The following is a 25,550-nucleotide window of genomic DNA, read 5'->3' on the forward strand; positions in this document are numbered from 1 at the left end:
AACTTTGAGCCGCTCCCTCTCTCTGTTGCAGTGGCCCAGTCTAAGCTTCGATCCCCATAAATCCCATCTTGGAGTTGGAGAGGGCTATAATAAGCTTCCATTACGTAATTATCAGGATTAAGAAGCTACACAGTGGCTGGTGTTGTGTGTGTGTATATAAGAGAGTGGAATCCTAGCCTTTGACTAGACCATTTCACTTTCTACCCATGAGACACCCCCGAGACCCTATAAATTTGTAGTGTGATAGATGAAATTTGGGTCCTCCGAATTTAGGGCACATTTTCAAAACCATTGATCACCATCCCTAAAGGGACGTTTTGTATCCAACTATAAATGAAAGTTTCATTCATCGCCAGCAAGCAAACTAATGAAAGTAAATTCTTTAGTGCATTGTCTTTGATATGACAAGAAAATAAAACATTCAAATCAAGTGGAGAATTTACTTGACAAGAAAATGTGCACGTCTCTCTTTCGTGCTCAACAAAAGCTTCTTTGTCCCATGGCTTCCTTTCCAAACACCATAATATTTGGGTTATGGATCTAAATTTTTTTAAAAACAATCAAAATGAACCCAAATTTTATTGGAGCAACTTGCAATTCAATAATAACAGATGTTATAACTTAGGTATATTATATTTAGATGTTTCCTTAATTAAATTCAATCACATGATTGCGTTGACTAATGAGCATAAATAATATTACATTCTTCCCGAGGCAAAAAAATTCAATATGTAATTCGTTAGTCAATACAGCCACATAGTTGAATTAATTGAGAAACTTAAGATACAACAACTAAAGAACATTATTTAAGTTTTGCCCCAAAAAAATAAAGTTTGGAGGAATGTAAATTTTTTTCTTCTTTTTGTTTTTCCTCCTGTGAAAGCCATGTAAGAGTACCAAATTTACCTATTTAACATCTTTAATCAACCTTCACTGACTTCAATAACAGAAGCAAAATTCCCTTCCCACCCCACCTTCCTCTCAATTTTGATTGTTTTACATGTATTTCCAATTTCCCATGCAATAGTATATACCATTCATATGGAAAAGGCATTCACAGAGAATATTATCCGAAGAGAAAAGCTCTTCAACTTGCATAATGCAGTCTTACTCTCAATTTATTTTCAGCCTTGATTATCAATTCTCTCATTAACATTCTGTCCAGAAGCTTCCATGTTGCTTTCCTTCCCAAATCCTAGTTCTGACATGTCTTGCTTTGCCATCAAGTTCCTGCAATATGCCAATGAAAGAGCATGTAACAACTCTTACATAGAAAGAAATCTGACAAAGTACATACTCAACATCCATGATGGCATGACATGAATGGAAAAGGATATATAATACATATCTAATTTCCAGTACTGCACTATACATTAGATTCTTTTATAACTTTTTCTTCATCATTTACTTTTTTGGTTGGTAAGTTACACATGCTTCCAGCGGGTCTTGAATCTATAATCTCATCCCCCAGCCACCTTGCTCATAAGGGGAGGTGTCATAAAAAAAATTAAAAAAAAAAAAAGATAAATATATATATATATATATAACCTGCAACCTTTTACCATATACTCAGGAGTCACCAAATGGAGACCCATTGATGTAAGACACAATTTTGGAGAGGCCAGTTTTCTGGTTTTTCAACTAGCGCTGATTTATTTGGTCGAGTCGACTTGTAGGTTTCATGTGAGACTACCACATAATGCTTGGGTGTGAATATTGAACTTATGTGTAAGCCTCCATGTAGATAATAACCTCAAGAAAAAACATAAACCTGACAGTTTAATTCAATTGAAGCTAATGCAGTGGAAGTGGAGCAACTTGAATGACTATTAGAGGAAGAAGAGACATGACAAGCTTTGCATATTGAAGCATGTGATGAGAAAATTCCTATCTAAGACTCAGAATTCTTTCATTCTGAGTACTAGGGGCTGTAAATGCTTAGGATTTTATTCCTAGTCAAGGATTTACAGTCCATAGAACCCTAGTCAAGGATCTCTCAAACATATTGAAGCATGTGATGGGAAAATTCCTATCTAATATTCAGAATGCCTTCATTCACGGGAGACAAATATTAGTCTGTTCTAATTGCAAATGGATGTTATGACAGTAGGTTGAGGGAAGGGAGCCAGGGGTGGTAAACTAGACTTGGAAAAAAACCTATGACAATGTGAATTGGAAATTTTCTTCTGTATATGCTGCGAAGATGCGGTTTTGGTGAGAAATAGAGGAAGTGTGTTATTTTCTGCATATCCATGATATGTTTCTCAGTAATGGAAAATGGTACTGCTAGTGGCTTTTTTGAGAGTACCAGGGGTTTGTGTCAAGGAGTCCGTTTATCTCCACTCCTGTTCGTTTTGTCATGGAGGCCTTAGCAAGTTATCTTACTTATCAAGAAATTTTTTTTTTTTTTTTTTTTTTGAGAATATTGTGGGTACTGATACATTGAAGATCTCTCACTATTTGCACATGATAATCTATTTGTGAAGCAGACCCTACTCAGCTCCATCTCTTGAGATGTATTCTTCTATGCTTTGAAGCAGTATTAAGATTGAAAATCAATTTGAGCAAGTCAGAGATAGTTCCTGGAGGAGCCGAGGAGGTCTGAATTTGGAGGAGTTGTCTGGTATTCTTGGTTGCAATGTAGCTCACCTTCCCCTGAAATGCTTGGGGTTATTTCTAGGTGCTCAGTTTAAGTCCAAAATTATCTAGGATGACATTTTAGAGCGAATGAAGCAAAGGCTGGTGAGTTGGAATAAAATTCATTTATCGAAGGGAGGACAGCTCACACTAATATAGGGTAAGCTTTCTAGTCTTCCCACTTACTTTATGTCTTTGCTCCCATTACCGATTGGAGTGGCAAATAGAATGGAGAAAATTCAAAGATAATTTCTATAGGAAGGTTTGGGAGAGGAATGTAAATTCCGTTTACTTAATGGGAATACTCTTTGCACTCCTGTTCAACTTAGAGGTTTGTGGGTTAGGAATTAATGGTTTTTAATAAAAAAAAAACTTTTTAATGAAGCACTTGTAGTCAAATGGTTATGGTGCTATGTGGAGGACACACATTCTTTATGAAGGAAGTAATAGAAAAAAAAAGGGTAGGAGTCTGTATGGTGTGAGCCTTTGGAAATACATCTGGAATGGGTGGAATAACTGATTAGTTCATTATGAGGTAGGGAATGGTAAAAGAATTTGGTTTTGGCATGGCCTTTGGTGTGGTAATGATACTTCAGGCTGGTTTGGTATTTCTTCAAGAGTCATAGTTTTTGTGTCAATAATTATTACAACGCTTAGAGGAAAAGAGTTGACACAAGAGTCATGGTTTTTGTGTTTATGATTATAACAAGGCTTTTGAGGAAAACGGGTAACAGCAGCTTCCCATGGAGATATAATTGGTGTGACAGAGCTCCACCATTTAGCCTTCTTTTCTTGGACAGCTGTGAATGGATGAATTCTCACTTTCTCAGTACAAACCATCTGAGGAAATGGAGCATTATTATTTCTGATTGGTGAATCTAATGGGGCATCAAATTACCATTTTTTCTTCAATGTGAGATGACCCCAAATTTTGGGACTAAGGCTTTGTTGATGTTGTTGTTTTAAGCCTGCTAGAGACTTATGGTTGCTCAGCGTAAGTTGGTTAGCCAAAGTATGTGATGGAATTTTTGACTTGTTGGAAAGAACATTAAATCTGGAATATGGAAGGTTATCCCATTATGCTTAATATGGACTATTTGAAGGGAGAGGAACATGCCCACATTTGAAGGAATTGAGATCTCGGTAGTACGTTTGAAGTACTTGTTTTTACAGACTCTATGCACATGGGACCAGGCTGCCAGTTTTCTTATTCCAACTGATTTTTTATAATTTTTTAAAGCTATTTTTTTGTTTTTCTGGGTTTGCCTTTGTATACTTCCCATGAATTATGTTGTGGCCCTTTTTGTGCTTTTCTAATATATTTCATTCAGTTATAAAACAGAATCCCTAACAGACACTGGAATTGTAATTGGCTATTGGAAGCTGAAGTATGTAAAATCTTAGGAGTCAGGACTATAACTTTCTTGAAAATAAGCACAAACACAGCAACATATTAACTATAACAATACTGCAGCATGCAATTTTAATTATTCTTTTTAGAAAATGAATTAATTTTTAACTTTTACATATTGCCAATGAAAACCTCCTTAAAGGCAGCATATGAGTGTGTGTCTGTTAAGTCTGTTAACAGCTTTGATAACCCTTACAAAGATGCCAATTGAATTGTAAGCAATTGGCAAGCAGGTAATAGAGTGTTTTTGATTGATTGAACCAAGACATAAAATTCACAATATTACCCTATTGCAGCTAATGCTAGGCTAATTAGTGACAGCTAAGGCTTGGGAGGGGAAATCTTTGCCTTCAATAACCTATGAACCATAAACCATTCATTCTCTATATCCATTAAGAAATCTTGAACCACATGTCATTTCTGTATTAACCTAGGTAAAGAAAAATTAAAGCATGAATTTAACAGAGTATATGTATTCTAATACAGCACTATATAATCTTTCATTAAATTGTATTATAAATTGGGAACCTCCATATTTCTGCCTCAGGAAGAAATGTATTGATTGTCAGAAGGCATGCAAACTATAATAAAACTGGACTGCCATTTGGACAAAAACAAGTATGATCTATAATAACGAAAATTAAAAACTCACTTTTCCATACGACATTGCAGATACTTCTTTGACAAGTGTCTACATGTTTCAGAATTATGGCCAGAAGATTTTAGACAGCTGAGGTATTCTTTCTTTTCCTGAAATAAAAGCCCATCTATAAAATAAGAAAATTATTCAAATGAAAATTAAAATTATAAACCAAAAGAGAGAGAGGAGAGTGAGAGAGAGAAGCTAAGAATTATCATATGGACATTCTCCAACATGTAAAACTTATAAGAACTTAAACTCTTCAACACAAAAACAGAGCAATAGTCAGTTTGGTAATGGAAACTACCCTACCAGGTCACATAAATGCATGTGGTCCAAAGGGAAGACTCCTTTTTCTGGAGGTACTGGCCTCAGTCCCCTATTGCCGCCAAATGCTCCACCTGCCAAAAAAATCACAAAATTTTAAAGCTAGGTTAAAAGAACAAATATCCTACAGCAGTTACTGGGAGGCTTTTTACAGGTTAGGCGTCACCAAGTGTCAGTAATTGCCAGAAATAAAAATTGTGTTTACTTCAATCCATAATGTAATTGTATATTCCATTGAAATCAACTATAATTATAATCTTCTAATTTTTCACCAAACTATCTATCAGATTCAAAAGAAAGAAGTTGAGTAATACATAATGAAAATAAATGTACTTCAGTAGACACACAGTATCTATTTTATCAATTAGGCTGGAAAAGTTTAACTGCTTTAATAATAGTTATTAATATTATAAGTTTGGAAATCCCCATTCAGATGAAACTTGTAATCAATAGAGCATTCTCACTGCCATGATAACCATGCCAGTAAGAAGTCAAGTTTGATATTAACCATACTACAAATAATCACTGACAAAGGATGCAGCAAGGCTACAATCACAATAATACTTAATGTGTTTATGACAGTATAGAATTATTTATGTTCTTTATTATTTTCATATATATATATAATGTGATTTATTTTTATATTTTGGCAAACTGATTTAACCAACACAGCATTACATGTTCTTTGAAGTTTGAACACATAAACATGATGGATTATCATAACATTCATCTCAAGGACTTCAAATGCTCCCATAAGTTAACATTCAAAGCAGTTGAAACTTCTTTTCACCAGATTGGTAACAAATGTGCATTTTTTCTAACACTATGAAACTTTATTCTCTGAAATACAAAAAGAATTAGAGACGAATTACGATTATGAAGATAAGCAAGAGTAATTTGCGACAATCTTATGAAGAGTAGCATAACCGCCCACAATAATCATAGCAAAAACCTCAATCTTATCCTCCATCACATTATCATTATTATTTTTTATAAGTAATGAGTTTCTAATAATTTGTGTTCTCAATGATGAACACAAAATGTCAAAGAAATTACGAAGTCTCAAAAGGAAAACCCAAGAGAAACTTGAAATTCTAAAATAGAAGAACAATGAGTGAAACCCCAAATCCAGGACCAATTGAAAAGAGTACGAGCAAACAATCACATTATTTTTGAGAAGTACCCTCCATCTCACTATTAAGAGAGGAGGAAGTGCCATTTGAGTTAGAACTCGTTGTTATGAAAACCTTGAGAATGCAATTTACTTAATCCTGTAAACAAACCACAACCCTCTCAGAGAATTTTCTCACACCATCAAGTTCTCAAAACTGTGAACAACACTCTCATGATTTCTACATATAAAGCTCCCTAGTAATTTTGTACTTGTCAAAGTGCAAGCAACTAAGTCAACCCCCAAAAACCCATTTTGGTAAAAAAAATCCATGGATGAAAAATATACTCTTTTCCAGCCATGAAAGCCACAAAAAAAAGTCCAATCCAAATGAGGATCAACACCACAAACTCTAGGCAAATACTGGCTCACAATGGCACATAATAAATCTTAATATATCCAAAAGTTTAATTATTTTTCCCATCAAAATCCCACAATATCAGCCAATATAAGTAATATCTCAGAGAACCCATTTTTCCTTTCACCTCCAAATCCCATTAGAAACACACAAATCATTGAAATTTTTCATTTTTTTTTCCCACTCAACTGAACTTATTACGAATGTTTAGAATATACTATAATGAGCTCTTAAATTTCCTTCTTTTTTTTTTTAACCTGAGAATCAAGAAACAAAGGTGTAGACTGTAGAGTTGAATGTTTCATGTTCTTTTCTTTTTCCTTAACCTTCATTTTGCTAAGCAACCAAAGTGCAATACAGAGAGAGAGAGAGAGAGATTACCTGCACTCATTTGTAAAAGCTTTTTTCTTTTACAATTATAATTGTTGCTGGGTCGGGTCGCGGGTTTTTGGGTTGCTGGCCTGAAAACGTGATGGCGACAGTGGCTCTGCGGGGGAGGACCTGGGGTGCTCTCTCCCTCTCTCAAATCTCTTTCCTTTTGTTTTTTTTTTTTTTGTTTTTTTGTTTTTGTTTTTGGGTTAAATTACATAAACTTCCAATTTCAAACGATAATATTTCAAAATTAATCCATTTGTCCTTAAAAACAATTTAATTTATAAATACTATTAGACCAATTAATCATTCTTTCCGTTTGGATATAATTTATTTTTACTGAAAATTAAAAACAACGTAGTAAAATAATTTTAAATATGTAAATAGTGTCATAAGACCTATTTTTAATAAAAAAAGTTGCTAAAAAATAAAGTTTGTGGATCTCATAGACAGTGCACTGATGCACTGTTCACGAGAGAAAAGTCCACAATTACGACTGAAAAAAAAAAAAAAAGAAGAAGCACAAAACGTAAACATGTCGTGGATCCAAACAGTCACTTTATCTTAGGGGCTAAATTAACTTTAAGAACTAAATTTGTCAGTTTTGAAATATTTCAAATTTAGTTGACACTAATCGAACCTCAAGATAAATTAAAAGAATTTACCCTTGATTTTTTGTGTTTTTTGGGCATGTTATATTGTTATACTTATTTCATTTTTTTTTTATATAAGAAATAGCCCTGACAGAACAGGCCAAAAATCATTTTATTACTGGAAGATCAGATACAAAAAACCTATAAATATCCAAAGGAGTCGAGTTCATCCAAACTAAAGCAGGAAAAGGAAATCTTGCTCGTTGTGCTAGAGCACGTGCTAATACATTTCATTGTCGATGTGGTGAGAGAAAGATGAGTACTGCAAAGTACTGATTGAAGACACAATGTCTTTAACTAAATGACCCACCAGTGGATGTTGAAAACGTTGATTCTTGATTGCCAAGATAACTTCTTCTGAATCCCCTTCCAAAATTGAACCGATAAAACCAAGCTCACGGACGAAAAGGGCTGCCCATCTAGCTGCAATTGTTTCCAACGCTATTATAGATGAGGACAGGGGAATAATCTTGGACAAGGCTGCCAAGACTTCACTGGAGGAGTTGCGAACCACGGCACCAATTCTTGCTACTCCCAAGTCTTCAAAAACCACTCTATCAAAATTTGTTTTCAACAGACCTGCATTAGGTGGCTTCCAAATGACTTTCCTTAGCAACTTCTTTAATGTAGGCTTCACCCGTTGCTGCTAAAAGTCTGCAAGGTACTACTGCGCAAGATCAAAGCTCTTCTCTAGGGGTGCGACTACCTCATTTGTTCTGATTTTATTACGCTGATTCCAAATGAACCAGCAGACCATAATAAAGCCTTCAGCTCCTCGAGGATTCTGCAGCACCAACCTAAAAAGATCAACAAAAGATAAAGCTTGATTTGTTGCATTACGCAACTCATCAAAGTTAGTACCCCAGGTCGCTTTAACCTTCTCACAACCCCATAATGCATGAATCATAGTCTCAGACTCTCTTTTACAGCTTGTGCAGCTGTTTGAGAGCACCACCTTCCTTCTAGCCAAGTTCTCCAAAGTAGGGAGTGACTCAGTACAAGCTTGCCACGCAAAGGTCTTAACTTTGTTTGGCACTTTCATCCTCCAATAGCCTTACCACATTTTTCTGTTCACCTCATTGGTTGATCCTGAAGCTGAACCACTGCTTTCCCTAGCACACAACAATTGGTAATCGAGCTTCATAGACTACTAACCATCCTTGGATTTCGGCCAAATCAAAGTGTCTACCTAAGGTGTCAAACAAAGGGGGATGGACTTTATTTTTTGTGCCTCAAACTACAGAAAACACCTCTCCAACAAATAAACATTCCACCAACCTGAATCAGCATCTATGAGGTCTGCTACCTTCGCATCAGCAGATAGCAGAGAGGGGGGGTGAGATGACCTTACCTGACCCTTCCCCTGGTAGCTAGCAATCCTGATAGATCCGGGCTATTTTGCCATTGCCCACTCTAAATCTTGCACCATCAACAATTACATATTGTGCCTTAAGGATACTCCGCCAAGCATAAGAATTGGATTTTACTTGAGCTGAAAAAATATCACCTAATGGGAAGAACTTAGCCTTGAAAACCCTGTGGAATAGGGATTCCTTGTCATGGACCAGCCGCCACACTTGCTTGGCTAACATGGCATCATTGAATTTTCGACGCTCTTTAAACCCATCCCACCTTCAATTTTTGGCAAGCACAAAGACTCCCATTTTTTCCAATGAATCTTTCACCTCTCACCACGTTGACCCCAAAAGAAATTCTTGATCATAACCTCAATCTCATTGCAAAGACTCATAGGGAGTTGAAAACAACTCATAGCAAGAGTGGGGGTTGCTTGGACGATAGCTTTCAATAACACCTCCCTTCCGGCTTGTGACAAGAGTTTCTCCTTCCACCCTTGGAGTTTCCCCTAAATCCTCTCTTTTATATAAATAAAGCTTTCCTTCTTTTTTCTCCCCACCATCGCTTGCAGTCCTAGGTACTTTTCATACTCCTTAATTTCTGGTACACCTAGGAAATTCTTCAATTTAGTCTTGATGCTATCAAGGATTGATTTCCCAAAGAAGAGGTTTGTCTTGGTGCCATTTATTTTTTGATTGGATGCTCTCTCATATTGGGCTAAGGTAGATTGAATTGCTTGCACATCACCCATCTTCGCACGACAAAAAATAAAACTATCATCGGTGAAGAATAGATGAGAAATTTGTGGACCATTCTTACAAAGAGAGAAACCCCTCAGATCACCCTCTGTCGTAGCTTTTTTAAGCAGTCCATTTAACCCTTTCGAGCACAACAAAATAGGTAGAGAGATAGAGGATCACCTTGGCGAATCCCTCTAGTTGGCTTGATGAAACCTCGAGATACTCCATTGATTAAAATGGAATATGAGATCGGATTTGATTGTTGCCATCACCAACTCTACCCATCTACCATGAAAACCCATCTTCTACATTAAGCTCTCCAAAAAAATCCATTCCACTCTGTCATAAGCCTTATTCATATCCAATTTCATTGCCATATACCCCTCCTTACCTTTTTTTTTAATTTTATTTTTATCTTCATGTGGTGCAATGTTTCAAAAGCCACCAAGATGTTATCCTAGATGGTTTTGTTAGATTGAAAAGCACTCTGGGATTCTGATACAACATTAGGCAAGAGACTTTTCATACGGTTAGCTAACACTTTAGAAATTAGCTTATACAGAATATTACACAAAGATATGGGCCTAAAATCAGAAAGTCTTTCTGAGTTTTTTAATTTCAAGATAAGGGTGATATAAGTATGGTTAGACTGGTGGGAATAGTACCTGAATTTAGGCAAGAGAGTACTGCATAAGACACATCATCACTAATGGAATCCCAATAATGTTGGTAGAAAATAGGGGGCATGCCATTCGGGCCTGGCGCTTTCAAACAGGGGCGGCCCAAGCGTTTCGGAGGCCTAAGGCAAAATCTTCAAATGGGGCCTTTATGTTATCACTTAAATAATATTTAACTAGCATTTTTATATAATAATTTTTTTAAAATCCATTTTTTAAAATTTTTAATATGATTTTTTTTGAGAAAATGCTAAAGTTATAACAAATTTTACTACAAATTAATGTTGTAATGAATATGATCAATGACATGAGGCTTACAAAAATACTAGAAATATTATAAAATTTACAACATGAGAATTATAAAGATATATCACCAATCACAAATATTCATTCAAAAATGCATTCAATAGTTTGTTGAAATCTATCTATCATATTCATTGTCACATCAAATTATAAAAGTTATGAAGACCACCACGCACCCTTGGTGCAGTTGGTGCAGTGATCACTGCAAAAGTATAAGTTCTTGTGGGGTGTGGGGGGTAATGGCCGAAATTAAATTCTCTAGAAGAGAGTTTCGCACACATATACACTTAAATTAAGTTAGAGTAGACTTTTTATCATGTATAAAAATAATTAAATAAATAAAAATTATGTAGTGAAATTTATAGGATTTTTAACATTTTCCTATTTGAATTACTTGTGATTAGTAACACATCTATTTGTAAGACTTATTTATTTAAATTTTTTATATCTCTATCTCTAGTATTACTTAATTCTTTGAGCCTTCTTAATAGTGAAAAAAATATAGACTAAAATATTTTAATATCTCTCAAAAATATTTATATATAAAAAATAAATAAATAAATTTACCCCCAAATTTGGGGCCTTCTCTAGTAAGGGAGCCCTAGGCAATGGCCTAATTAGCCTAAGCCTAGGGCCGCCCTGCTTTCAAAGGCGCCATTTGTTTTAAAGCCGCATCTACTTCTTGCTTCAAGAAAGGTTTCACCAAATCTGCATTCACTGAATCAGGTCCTACCTGAGATATTGTGGCCAACACTTCCTCCAATTGATTCGGATTTAAGGTTGAGAAGAGCTCATTGTAATATTCTATAAACAACTGTGCAACTTGATCATCCCCTTCACACCACACTCCACTAGAGTTTCTTAGGCGCTTGATACCATTTTTCCTACACCTCTGAGTAGCTTTGCCATGAAAGTAACGTGTGTTTTGTCTTCTGAAAAATATATATATATATATATATATATGGTGGGTTTTTATTTTATTTTATTTGTTGACATTGTTATTCAATTCGCACATTCTGGTATTTTCAAGTTTGATATTTATTATTCAAATCCTCCTCCCTAACTATCAAATTATTTTTTTCCAAAAAAAAAAAATCAACTATAAAAATCATTGAAGAATTTACTAAAGTACTATTTTCAATAAATTAATAATTTTCTATTCACGATTACCAATAATTTAAGTGAGACCGTATAAGTAAGGAACAAAAAAAAAAAAATAGTGATTTATGAATAAATTAGAAAATATTATAAGTGAACGTATGATAGCACAATGGTAATGGGATTATTTGTTGTGCTTGCATTCCACAATGTATTTTGAAATATTATGAAAAAATTATCTTGTGATCCATGTTTAATACATAGTATAACACATTGCTTAAGTGAATTTAAATATTTAATAATTTTCACTAATTTAGTATAACACATTGCTTAAGTGAAATATTTAATAATTTAAATATTTATTAAATTTTCTTTGTTGAATGATATATTTCAAAATAAATTGTTTATTGTAAAAAATTAGTACGCCATCTATAAATAATTAATACATGAAAATAGAGTATTTAGTTATTTACCTTGTTAATATATATTTTTTAATTGAATAACATAAGTTTAAGGTACCACAACGTTGGCTTCAAATTTAGGCTACCACAATTTTAGTTTCATTAAAAGGAATTAAGAAATGCAATTTATTAGGATTAAATAATTAAAAATATGGATATATTATCTTAGTAAATATATATATATATATATATTGATAAAAAGACTTAAGCTTTATTTATGAAGATAAAGAAACAGATACATCATGGACAAGAACTTATTCTAAGAAATAAGGACACTCTTTAATTCAAGCAAAGAAATCAGCCAAGCCAAGAGCTTGTTTTGCCAATAAATGAGCAGGCCTATTGCCTTGCCGTTTGACATGAGAGAAAGACACTTCTCTAAACTCATTACATTCATCTATCATCCCATATATCAGACTAGAAACAATTGATGAAGCATTTGAAACTTGCTTTAGAGCATGTACAATAATCAATGAGTCCCCTTCTAAAACCAAGTCTCTAATTCCCACCTCCTTAGCAAAGATAATCCCAACTTCAAATGCCTTCACTTCAGCTTCAATAATTCCAAATGGAGCATGAAATTTCTTGCTTAAACCAGCAATGAACTTCCCTTCAAGGTCTCGGATAATAACACTTGCACCTATAGCCTTTCGAGTCATAAATCTTGCAGCATCAACATTAACTTTATAAGAAGGATAATTAGGTGGAGAACAAGTTACTTCCAGATGAGTTGACGGATTTGATGAAGTTCTGTTTGCAGCCCAATATTCATCTAGGTAGTTCTTACACCAATCAACCAACCTCAGACCTATCTTTCTTGATTTCCCATGAATCACATCACTTCTTTTTATAATAGGGGGTGTTTGGTATTGTTGTTTAAATAATAGTTTTCAGTATTCAAAGAACATTATACGTATTTTCATACACTTTTTTACTCACACGTATTTCTACAAAATAACAACAATATTTCTAAAAATTTCTTACCAAACAGGCCCATTCCAAACAATTGTATCATTCAAATACCTAGTTTGTACAATTGCTCAAAATTACATCTCAAAGAGAGCTGCAAACAAATGGTAAAGTAGCCAACAACACCAAGGACGAAGAATATACAATTAAGATTGATGGACAATATTTAGATACATATATAACAGTTGGATCTAACCTAGTGAATGAACTAAAACTTCGCCAACTATAGCCCTTGTTTTTGGATTTTGGTAAAAAGGAAAAGTGTGTATAGCTTGAAAAAAGAATCTGCCACTGGACATGTCACAACTTCAACTTCAACTTCAACGAATAGCCATCAGCTGGTATGCTGCTATGATCTATGCTATGAATCATTCTGTTCATCATATCTTGCTTGGAATTGAATCTGAATCTGAATCTGTTGGAAAAGTTGCAACTCCAGCTGAGTTTGGGGAAGAAATGCCAAGCATTCTTGGCCGATTATGCATGGGGGTGTTGAATTATCACTAGAACTGTGTCTTGAGAGCTATCGTGAGAACGAGGAGTTGGCTATGTGAGCACAAGAAAGGTTTTCAGTACACATGCCAGAGTTTTTATATGCTAAATATACATATATGCCAGCCAAAAATGAAACTTTTAAAATGGAAGTATAGATATGAAAATTTAAACCATTTATGCAAGAAGTTAGCATTTGAAAAGAATAAGATTCCTCTGTTGGAAATAAGGTTCTAGAATGACATATGTCTGAATATACAACACTTACCACACCAATGTGCCACGGATGACTCCTAAAATCTCTGAATGTTGCTGCATCCATTTCCTGCAGAACATGACTAAGCATTCGTAGAAAATATAAAGCTATTTCCAAAAGGAACATAGTTGCTCCATTTATTGGTGGGCCCTGATTTAGTGATTTATTGACTCTACCCTCTCTTAGTGCCTAGTGGGAATGGTATTTGCAGAATTGGGACATGGTCCCAGTATCTAAAAGCATAAATATAAGCTATTGTTTTTCTCCATAGCTTTGAAGCCACAAATTTAAACTCTTGAATGAAGAGCTTAAATGAAAAAAGGGTGGTATTCTTATTACTTTTGTTATCTTCAAATGAGAGTACCAAATAGTGAGCATTCAGCAGTCTTTTATATTTTATTTTATTTTGGGATGGATTATGACCAATGTTAATACTTGAAATCCTAATATTCGTTTTACACAGAATGAAGTGACACGCATCAATTGGCTTCAAAGATTGTATTAACTAATTTATGGTGTGTGATTGCTATAAAATGATCTTAATGGGGAAACCACTTGCCTCCAACTCTATGAAGGGAACCTAAGCTTCTTACAGTATTTAAATCTGAAATTGACTTACAATACTATAGATGGGAGGCACCACAGTCTCCCCTTTAGACTTCAAATTTGGCATAACAGAGAATCCTGGTGTCAAGTCCTGTGATCTGAAAATCCACCTGTAAGAAATAAGTAACAGTTACAACATTGACATGGCTGGAGGACAAACAATGTGGTAGGATCTCTGAGTTCAGATATCACCAAGAATTGGCATGTTTCTAGAGAGGCCATATTTGCAGAATCAAGCAATTCATACATACCCAATATACAGAAAGATGCAGAATTGTGCCCATTCACGAACTAGCAAGCGAAGCCAGTAAGTTTCTGATGAGTTATCCATGTTAATGTATATCTGAAGAATAAAATGCTTCTCAAGGAATGTTCCCAAATATTCATAATGATACATAAATTGGAAAGAAAATCAATATATTCATACCACAGTTTCTGCCAAAGCTACTATCTGCATTGTAGCCTGAAATTTCCTGTATAACACAAAAGAAAATAGCACACAAATTTCAAAATATTATTCTCGTTGATGCCGGCAATTTACAACCTTGGAACATAAAGCAGTTACAAACTTTCTTTCTTTCTTTATTCTTTAATTTCTTATTCAATACTTACTTGAACATCATGTACTTTGTATACACTGCATCATGCATTGTATGAACATCCTCGTCCTCTATGAAGCTCAACTGCTCCCGTAATACCGATAGATTTTGAGATATATGGTGGAAAATCACATAGAATGATATAAAATAATTGAGCAGCAGAAGAACCTGAGCCACAGTGAGTTACAACAGAATTAGTATCTTGGCCAGAAAAATTATATACTGGCTTAAAATTTGCATTAGTTAGCAGATTATGACAATTTAAGAACACAATGGATTAAGCAGCTAAGAAACTCACAGAGAAGTAAGGTACAGAAGCTCTGTAACCAACAAGAGTCAAGTAAAAGACACACCCAAGTGCAGCTGTAGTGCGACGCTCAGTTACAGAAAGGCGCTCACACATGATGCAGTAACCATGAGAAATGAGCAAAAAGGACACGAAACAAGCTGTCTGAAAGAGCACTCCAGTTACGTAGACCCCAAATGACATCCACAGTGAACATACCTGAAGATTGAAGCACGAATACCTGCAAGAACAGTGCTTGAAATGTTAGGATAATTTGAAGTGATTAAACCATACAAACGTCGAGTACACATTACCTTGCCCCAGATGCTAATAACAGTTCGTGTTATCATTTTGCAGACTAGAATGAGCTATAGAGGCAACCTAAACTATGTGCCTCATAAGTTACATAACCACCTTAAGAAATTGTCACATCATCTTCCACAGAGCAGCCACAGACAACAACTTCATTTATTTTATCAATGATTTGATTTTACAACACATCCCTCTCCTTCTGCATGTATTATGAATAGAACTGAATGCACAGTCATGCAAAACTAGTTAGAATTGGGTTTAGAGAAGGTTTTGCTCTCACGAATTAGGTCCTGAAAGTTTAGGTTCTTTATACCCCCCTCCCCTTTATCATGCTAAAAAAGAACAAACAAAATCATAAAAATTATGAAAGGTAGTTCAATCACATATTTTCTCATGAATGTGATGCTACATAAGCTCCATTTCAGATATCTTAGCAGCTACCTCTTAATTATTGAAATATCTTCTTTGAAATAATGTACCTTCTAGTAGCCATCCAGCACCATTAATGAGGTGGAAATTAATGATACACAGATGCAATAAACTGGAAGGCCAAAAATTAAACGTATCTTTATTTTTATTTTTTATTCTCTCAATAAATTTAAGCTAAAATTCACAATTTGACAGCAACGAGAACTTACCAAAAGAGGAAAGATAAGGCAAGTTGTAATGCTTTAATCAATGGAACAGACGCCAGTGTCCACTGCAAATTATTCGTCTGCTCTAGTATAACAATATAAAAAAAAATTACATAAAAAATCCAATAAAAGCATACATTTCCTAGAGATTAAAAGTAAAATGCGACAAACGAGAAATCATGATCTTTACTAATTTGTTGCTCAATTTGGTTGAAAAGCTATAAAGTAAATATCTTTGAAACTTAGAATTCATTGACTGGCGCCAAGGAAAACAGAATTCCACGCTGAAGATAGCATGACTTAGTTATTTAGCATCATTAGGGAGAACTTTTCATTAATAGAAACAAAAGATAAAAGAGCCATGAAAGTAGAGGATCAAAATGTAATTTTTTTTTCATAGCACATAGTTTTCCCAAAAGGCAAACAGAGAACAATATTGTGGTGTTATCTCCCCAACAAATATATAGATAAAAAAGACTCCTAAAAACAAGGGAAAAAAAATCAAGCTAAGGATTATTGTATTCAAGCTTGCACAGGCCCCAAATCCTGCAATAAGAAAAAATAGTAATTCTCTCTGTCTTCCTAACATTTCTCTCAGCATCCAAACAGAGCATAAAGGCAACAAAAACCAATAGAAAATGAAAAAAGAAAAAGAAAAAAAAGAAAAAAAAAAAAACCCAAGAACTGAAAAGCTTAAAAACCAAAACTTGTAACGAAATGAAAAATATCCACCGAACCAAAACGCTCAAATTCCATATCCAATCATACTATTTGAAAAAAACTATGAAAAAAATTAAAAAAAAAAAATTAGAAGAAGAAGAAAAAGGACCTGAAAGTGGCGGTTTTTGTAGGTATTGATGGTCCAAGAACAAGCGGAGAAGACCCAGATGGAGAAGAAGGCAAGGTATACAGAAGGCAGTGGCCGATACGACTCGTTGAGTCCGATACGATACGACACGGTACTTGCTGGTACTTCCATTTTTGAATGAAACAGAGCAGGCAAGAAAAGCCTTTTTAAAAGGTACTTTAAAAGTTTCAAAAACAGAGTTTTTTTTGTAAAGATAAGCAGCTTTTTAATTCTGCTTTTCAAGTTTCAAGTTATGTTTCTTTCTCGTTTCATATATGGCTTGGTGCTTGTGCTTCTGTTTTGGGTTTTGTTCTGTGTGCTTAATTTATATACATAGGATTTACACGTGTTCCTTTGCCATGTACTTTTGGTTTTTTTTTTTCATTGAATTAATTAAGATTTAGGGGGGTTTTTTTTTTTATTATAATTAATTAAGAAGTGACATATGCTAAATACCACTACATAGGATTAAATTATGATTAAAAGTTCGTTCATCAAAAAAATTATGATTAAGTTCATGAATTCTTTAACAACGGAGTTCTGTTGTTTATGTTGAGTTACAAATGTGCCCTGTAAGATTTACTTTAATTTAGTTTTTACTTTATTTTGGGAATACAATATTACATGGAGGACATTTAAGCTGCGTTTGGCATTAGTCGAAAAAAATCAGATTTTTTAAATTATTATTTAGCTTATTTTTGTTATTATTTAACTTATTTTTAGTACTATTCATGAGTTTTATTGCACTTTTTAATATTATTCATGAGTTCTAACTAGCTTTTGGCTTTTATCTTTAGTGACCTTGTGGATCTTCTCAATTTTAACAGTCATCCCTCTAGAAGACATTAATTTTATTTATGAAAGTTTACATTTTGTTTTTTCTTTTGTTAGTGTGCCTTTGAAATGTAAGAAAACTGGCTTTTGCTAGTGTTGCCAAAGAAAAAGGGAAAAGCTATTCTTGGTTTGAAAAATGCTCATATTTTCTCTTTCCAATTGTACACTGTGATATTAAATCAATGAAGTGTACTATCGATTTCCTAAAAAAAAAAATGTTGAAATGTCTTAGTATTTCAATTTTTTTTTTTTGAGTGTGGAATAAGGGACTCATGAATAAATCTTATCTCCATGAGAGAAAATTGAGTTTTATAATCAAAACATTACCAACATATTTATATAGGTAAAATAACAATGGATGACTTGGTAATACTCATATGTCTCATCCGTTTGGTAAGAGGCCTGAAACTCAAGTGATATGGTCTATTCTCATAACCAAACTTCAAATTCCCCCCTCTTATCATTTGTGTATTTCTTAAAATTTTCCTTTACCTAAAAAGAAAAATACATGAAATGATGAATGACAATGATCTGTGTAGTTTCATGGACAAAGGATGGTGTCTGCGTTGCCGATAATTAGGATTAAAAAAAAAAAAAAAAACATTCTAGTATAGTGAGAAGTTTTTAAGTTCAGGGAGAAAAAGTAATCAATAATCATCATTAGAAAGAGCTTCTTTTATTTATTTATTTTTCAATCTGTACCAGGAAAGCAAAGAGGGTTAGGGTAGTAAATTAAATCATATTTGTCCAAGCTAATTTAGTTTTTTATTTGATCAAAATGAGGTTAGTGGTTATATAAAAAAAAAATAAATAAAAAAAAAATAAATAAAAACAATGTTAGTGTTGCAAGTGCATGAACAAAACCACACCCTCATGCACTCCTTTTTTCCAGGCCAAATTTTGGAGGATCTACTCAACCATCAAAAGATTATTTTCATAAAAATTATCATTTATTTTTTTTTCCTCGGACAGTTAGACCTGTTCTTTATATGCATACGTTTTAAATTTATAAAAAAAAAAAAAAAAAAAAAATCCAAAGGTAGCATTCTTTGCATGGGCTTGGGAATTATTTATTTTTTAATACGAATGTAATTATTCTTTTCAACAAGGACGTGAAGAGCACTTCAACTCTGCCAATAATTAGGTGTGCGGAATACACATGGCTTTTAGATAGCATGATATAAACAATTATGATTATTTTTTCTCCTTTTCAACAACAAGTGGAGGGAGAACGAATTCTAATCCAAATTCTCCTCCATATATAAGAGAATTGATTGGATAATAATGCTATTAAGTCATAAGTCTCTTTTTGATGATGCTCATGTATCATGTTATTAAAACCACAAACTTTGTATAAAAAATATAAATAGTCAAAACTTTCATGAAAGGATTGTTTCTAACTTTCTTTTTCATTTGTATTGGCCAATCATTATTTGGTAACATAATTGTGATAGTTAATGAAATGCAAGCCAATATTTAAATTTCTAAATTGATATATTTGCATTTTTAGAGTAATTTTTTTTAAGGTAGATAGTGAGAAAGGAAAGATAGGATTCGAACCACAAACATGAGGTACTATAAATGACACTATTACCATTGAGTTATCATGAACATTAGGCAATTATGTTGTTAGTAAGGCTCTATATTTGTCAATGTTGAAAGATATTCTTAAAATAAATAGTTTAAAATTAAATTATATTACTCTAGAGTTCCTAAGGTAATTTCATCTTGAGTTTTTAAAATCTTATTCATTTATTTTGAAATGATTGGACTGAATTTTGCTATATAATAAATAATTTACATAAATACCAACATAAAGTTAGTCAACATTTAAAAAAAAATGTTGATGATATGGTAAAATATAATCTATTCATTCAAATAATCACCAACATCATTTTATTATCTATCATTAACAAATAATCACTTGAACAATTGTGAAATTATTGTGAGAAAGAGAACTATTTTTAAAACAAACAACTGCATTGAATAAAGCACTATGAAAGGTGTTATTTTTATGAAAAATAGAAGAGAGAAGCAATAAACAAATGTTTCCAATAGTTAATAATTCAATGTCATCATATAAGTAGCATTACTGCGGTAATAAGCTTCATTTTCATTTCTTATTACCTTTTGAGTGATTTGCAGGACACAAAAGGTCCAACCCTATTATATTAAATGACATTAAAAAAAAAAAAAAAAAAAAAAAAAAAAAAAAAAAAAAAAAAAAAAATATGAAATTAAAAAAAAAAAAAAAAAAAAAAAAAAAAAAAAAAAAAAAAACCTTTGTTTGGAATGTACTAGTCACCAAATCAACCTAGGGAAGAAGGTTCCTTACATGGGTGCAGGACCAGACCAACCACTGTACAAAGTATTAGGCAACTGCCATTGACCTTTCTTGAAGGCAAAGAGCTTTTAATAAAATCCTCAATAAAATCAGGCAGCTGGGTTTTAGATATAATAGTTGTAGCTAGTCATCCATAGAAATGTAACATTAGGTGAACAAACTCACTAGCATAACTAGTTTCATTCAATCCTACTCCATTCAGGGAACAAAATTTCTCACTTTTATTAATTAAAATGGGGTCATCATTCAAAAACTTTAAAAACAAAACGTCATCAATCACAGTCATGTGAAAGAAATTACCAATTTTAAGAAACTTATTTGGGCCAAAATTTGGCTGAAAAAATAGCATGCTTAGTTTGTTTCTTCCCTCCAAGTTTGGCACTATAGAAGTATAAGTTCTTCTTCAAAGTTTGCTGCTGGGAAGGGCTTTACTTGTTTCAACTTTCAAGTTTGTCCTACACAAAACAAATCTAACTCCTCACTGATAATGATGTATTTGTAGCTTTTGACATAATTTTCTTTTTTGTTTTCTTGGTCAATACATTTTTTGGCAAGCAAAATATTGCACTTAAAAGAAGTAATAAATGAACAAATTAGAAAGACAAATAACATTATTGCATTAGGGCCCATTTTTTCCTTCCAGAATTGCGTAATTTTTGGTTGAATGGTGTAGTCTTGTAGAAAAAACAAGGTCCCAAATTGAAGTTGAATGGTAAACGATGTTGATTAAAGTCCTTACAAGTGGAACTATAGGATTCGTGGACCAAATCTAGACCTAAAAGACTTGCATTAATATGCATGAATAATTCTCTTTTATTTCTCTGCTAATGATACAATTTCCCATTGAATAAATTCCAGAGAATTTGAGAATCAAAATTGTTGTTACTTCAAAGAAAATATCAATTGCAAGCACCCAGAGTGCTTGAGAAATTAACTTTATTACTTATGCATCTATTTATAACAATTTCACTAATTTTTTTTTTGGTTAACATGGTCCTTTCAATTTTATTTAAAATGAAGATTATCCATTTTTTAGATTTGAATATTTTAAATAGAGAGATTCTTTTATACAGAATGTTAGTAACAGTTATACATTATATTATACATTATAATATTGATCTTTCAACTTGGGCTCTTTTTCATATAGGTCCAATTTAATTTGATTTCCGCTTTTCTCATTTGGGCATTGGTTGAAGAATATGGGGAAAAACAAAAGACTCATGTCCATTTGTATGGGCAATTGGGCATGATTTTCGACAGAAAAATTTTCTGGGTCCATTGAACCCTTACGGCCCAATTAGTTATCTTGTTGGATCATATAGATGATGTGCTACAATAATTTTTAGTAATTTCCTAACGAGTAGAGAATCAAATGTGGGCTAAAATCACTGTTGATCTCAAATATGGGAATGGGTTCAGCTGATTTTGCCTGCCCCAGCCCAAGCTCAATAATGCCTTTTACTCCTTTTCTTAAGTTGTACTAAGATCCGAATTCGGCCCAACATCTCATGTACCAAACTACAAATGTCTTCACTGTTTCCATTTAAAACAACTTTTACAATAAAATTTCAAAAGGGAAAAGAACAATTACATGAAAAATTTATGGGAAAATATAAAACCAGTTAATTTTTTTTTTTAAAATTTTTTTACAGCCTTTTATATTTACCATAAAAGTGCTATTAAAAATTTCTTAAAATTATTCATTAAAAAATGCATTGAGAGTACATGTTAACCAAACCCTATATATATAGAACAAAATTTAGATACAATACCTTAAGTGCTGTTCCTTAAATTCCCCTATTAAGATTCAGTCATGTGGCTATTTAATTAAAAAAATACACTTCCATACCATAAAAAAAAATCCATATGGCAGAATTTTAATAAGGAAACCTAAGGAATAATATCTAAGTACTATACCAATTTTTGCCCACATATATATATATATATATTAGTAGTTCTAGGACTACAAAATGCCCTGAGAGTTTATATACTATACTCTATGTACTTGTTAACCAAACTCTATAGTCTATAGTCTATACTTACACTTCCCTTATTAAAAAATGTTTTGAGAGTACCTGTTAACCAAACCCTATAACCAAACTCTATAGTCTATAGTCTATACTTACATTTCCTTATTAAAAAATGTTTTGAGAGTATCTGTTAACCAAACCCTATATATATTTTAGGAGTAATTTTAGGACCACAAATTATGCCACAACTTTTTTGCCACAACTCTAATGTGATAGACTGTGAGTAATTAGCCATCATTTACACATGGACCCACTATTTTTTTACCAATCACATTCTGTTATGTCATAGTTGTGATAAGAAGTTGTGAAAAAATTTGTGATCCTGGACTTTTCCATATTTTAGAAGAATACTAGACACTCTATAGTCTATACTTTATACCTAAACTTCTCTTATTTAAAAATGCCATGAGAGTATGTTAACTAAATCCTATATATATATTTTAGGAGTAGTTTTATGGTCACAAATTATTTCAGAAATTTTTTTACCACAATTCTAACATGGCAGACTATGAGTGGTTAAACCCACTATTATTTCTTCACCAATCACGTTCTGCAATGTTACAGTTGTAATACAAAGTTGTGAAAAAATTTGTGGCCTTCAACTTTTCCATATTTTAAAAGAATACTATGCACTCTATAGTCTATATATAGGGCGCGTTTGGATACCAAAAACTGAAAACAATAAAAAATAATAAAAAAATTATTGTTGATGCGCGAGTTACTGTTCATTTGCCTATTTGCACAAAATGTGAACATGAGATACACGCAATCCAAACGGTACTATAGTCTATAGTCTATACCTACACTTATCTTATTTTGGACAAAAGACCTACGCCTTTGAAAAAAACGACAAATATTAGGCTACAAAGATACTTTTGGCCCTAAAAGTTATCATTATCTAGGAAACAATTTTGAATGTAAAGCGTCTTTATCTATGATGACTAATAAGGTTAAGAAGAATCTTGGAGAAGATTAAGATGTTAATATGGTAAGTGGCAACTGGGACCCTAACTTTGTAGTCGTTAAAATAGCTTCAAACATTACCTTAAGTAGTGCTCAATCATTCTTACCATTTTTATTTCTGCAATGACAATGAGAATATATATGAATACGAGCCCATTCAGACGCCGGTATTAGGTGATGGACTATTGGTTTTTTTTTATTTTTAATAATGTAATGCGTTTGGATTTTTTTGGGCTAGTACTAGACTAGTAGATTGTAAATAGAAAAAAATTCAATCAGACCCACAATTGGATTTTTAATGTAATGTGTTTGAACTTTTTTTAATGAAAGATTAAGATATCCTTTTGTTTTTTGTTTTTTCTGATTTAGATTATGTTTAGTTTAAGGGAAGAGGGCGAAACTGGAAAGGAAAGAAGACAAGGGAAAAGAAAACAATTTCTTTATTTTGTTAATGGGAATTTGAGATGGGAGAAAGCCAAGAAGGAAGGAAAAAGAAAGTTTTGAAGTGGTGGTACTCATAGTCATAACAAGAATATTTATTTTCTTTATTAGTTCCTCTTTAGTTTTACAAACCAAACACTATGGAAAGAAAATTTCTTTCCTTTCTTCTCCTATCTTTTCTTTCCTTCTTTGTGCCCAACATAACAGCTCCACTTAACTAGTTAAACCCAGATCGTTATCACTCCAAACATGAAGAAAAGTGAACACCAAAGAGAAAAACCTATTTGTTGCGTTTGGTATGGCTATATGTTGCCATCATTTCAATGCACTAAACTTGATTGAGCACACAATTACGCAACTCAAACTGTCAAACCCAATATCCTAGTCTATTTTACACAGGTAGATTGTAGGGACTTTCTCTATAAGACATTATATTTTATGATTATATATGTATATATATGAAATTCCATTCATACAAAAGTCTTCTATCTCATGGGCACGTGGGTATGGGCATAGGAATTGGTCTTTGGCATTCATAAGGCTATACCATAAGATTGTTGTCAAAGGCTTCATGGGTTAGTGATTCCTTAAATGACAATAATTATTTTATTATGTACTCTTACCATAAGCAATGCACAAGATATCTTCTCTCAAAGGAATAAGCCTGACTTTCCATAAGAAAATACAACAAGGCTATAGCTAGGTTGGTACAAAAACTCTGGCTGCCTATTATTTGGTGAACCTAACCTCTATTACCACTGCACAATGTAGGGCCTAAGGGTAGAAGTTAGCAGCCTCTAGCGTGGTCAAAGAAGCACAAGCTTCCAAGTCAGGATCATTCTTTAAGTAGTTTACATAAGAAGCATCCAAATTCTAGGTCATTATGAATGAATTAACATAAGAAGCACGTGGGTGATTTTAAATTGGTAATTAAGAGAAAAACACCAAAGTTCAATGTAATGACGGGGAAGTTGGTCGCAGGGTAAGTAGCTGGCATATTTGAAGAAGTACAAATTAATAGTCTTCATAAAAAATATGTATTCCATTCACAATGCAGGGCCTGAGTGTATGAGTTAGCACTAGTGTGGTCACAGAGCATAATCATCCAAATTCGAGTCATTCTTAATTAAGTAATTAGCATAAGATGCATCCAAATTCTAAGTTATTGTAAAGTAATTAACATAAGAAGCATGTTGACGATTTTGAATTGGTAATTAAGAGAAAAGCACCAAAGTTCCATGAACTGATGGGGAAGTTGGTCATTGGTGCATGATAAGTAGCTGGCGTATTTTGAAGAAGCCAAGATTAATAATTATAATAAAAATATATATTGCATACTGAGAAATTACCTAATCCAATCTAGGTAGATATTTTGATCATAACTTTAAATTACAGTTTAATCGATTAAGGCTAATCTATCAATTAACAAAAAGTTTAACCGTTTAAGTTATTAACCTATTGATTATGGATGCTAACATAAAGCATGGATAAAACACACATTTGAGTGCTAGAAATGTAAAACCACAAAAATTTGAAGACACAATACCACAAAATAACATTGGATGAATTAACAAAGAGGAAATCTAAAAATAGGGCAAAAAAACCTCTCCACAGTTTATTGCCCAAAGTGGTCCACTATTTTTTGAGATAGTGCAGACTTGTACTCACGCCAACCAAGCTTCTGCTAGCAATTGACTTCACACGTCCTTTCTCTATTCAAGCTACTAGATCC

General features: G+C 33.1%; 2 protein-coding genes across 2 annotated transcripts; both read right to left on the bottom strand.

The window, feature by feature from the left end:
- Window positions 1-712: 712 nt before the first annotated feature.
- LOC112032414 (uncharacterized) lies at window positions 713-7,106 on the bottom strand. The gene is made up of 4 exons (XM_024065177.2): window positions 6,926-7,106; window positions 5,001-5,089; window positions 4,701-4,798; window positions 713-1,230 (listed from the first exon to the last, which is right to left on the bottom strand). Exons 1-4 carry the CDS (start codon window positions 6,933-6,935, stop codon window positions 1,125-1,127), a joined length of 303 nt encoding a protein of 100 aa, XP_023920945.1. The 5' UTR covers window positions 6,936-7,106; the 3' UTR covers window positions 713-1,124.
- A 6,094-nt stretch (window positions 7,107-13,200) lies between these two features.
- On the bottom strand, window positions 13,201-17,512 carry LOC112032413 (uncharacterized). The gene is made up of 9 exons (XM_024065176.2): window positions 17,189-17,512; window positions 16,363-16,439; window positions 15,425-15,653; window positions 15,140-15,294; window positions 14,955-15,000; window positions 14,779-14,870; window positions 14,541-14,637; window positions 13,934-13,990; window positions 13,201-13,719 (listed from the first exon to the last, which is right to left on the bottom strand). The coding sequence occupies exons 1-9, from the start codon at window positions 17,336-17,338 to the stop codon at window positions 13,651-13,653; spliced, it is 972 nt and encodes a 323-aa protein (XP_023920944.1). The 5' UTR covers window positions 17,339-17,512; the 3' UTR covers window positions 13,201-13,650.
- Window positions 17,513-25,550: the final 8,038 nt, after the last annotated feature.

Source organism: Quercus suber, unplaced genomic scaffold (genome assembly GCF_002906115.3).
Source record: "Quercus suber isolate HL8 unplaced genomic scaffold, Cork oak 2.0 scaffold_180, whole genome shotgun sequence".
NCBI lineage: Eukaryota > Viridiplantae > Streptophyta > Magnoliopsida > Fagales > Fagaceae > Quercus > Quercus suber.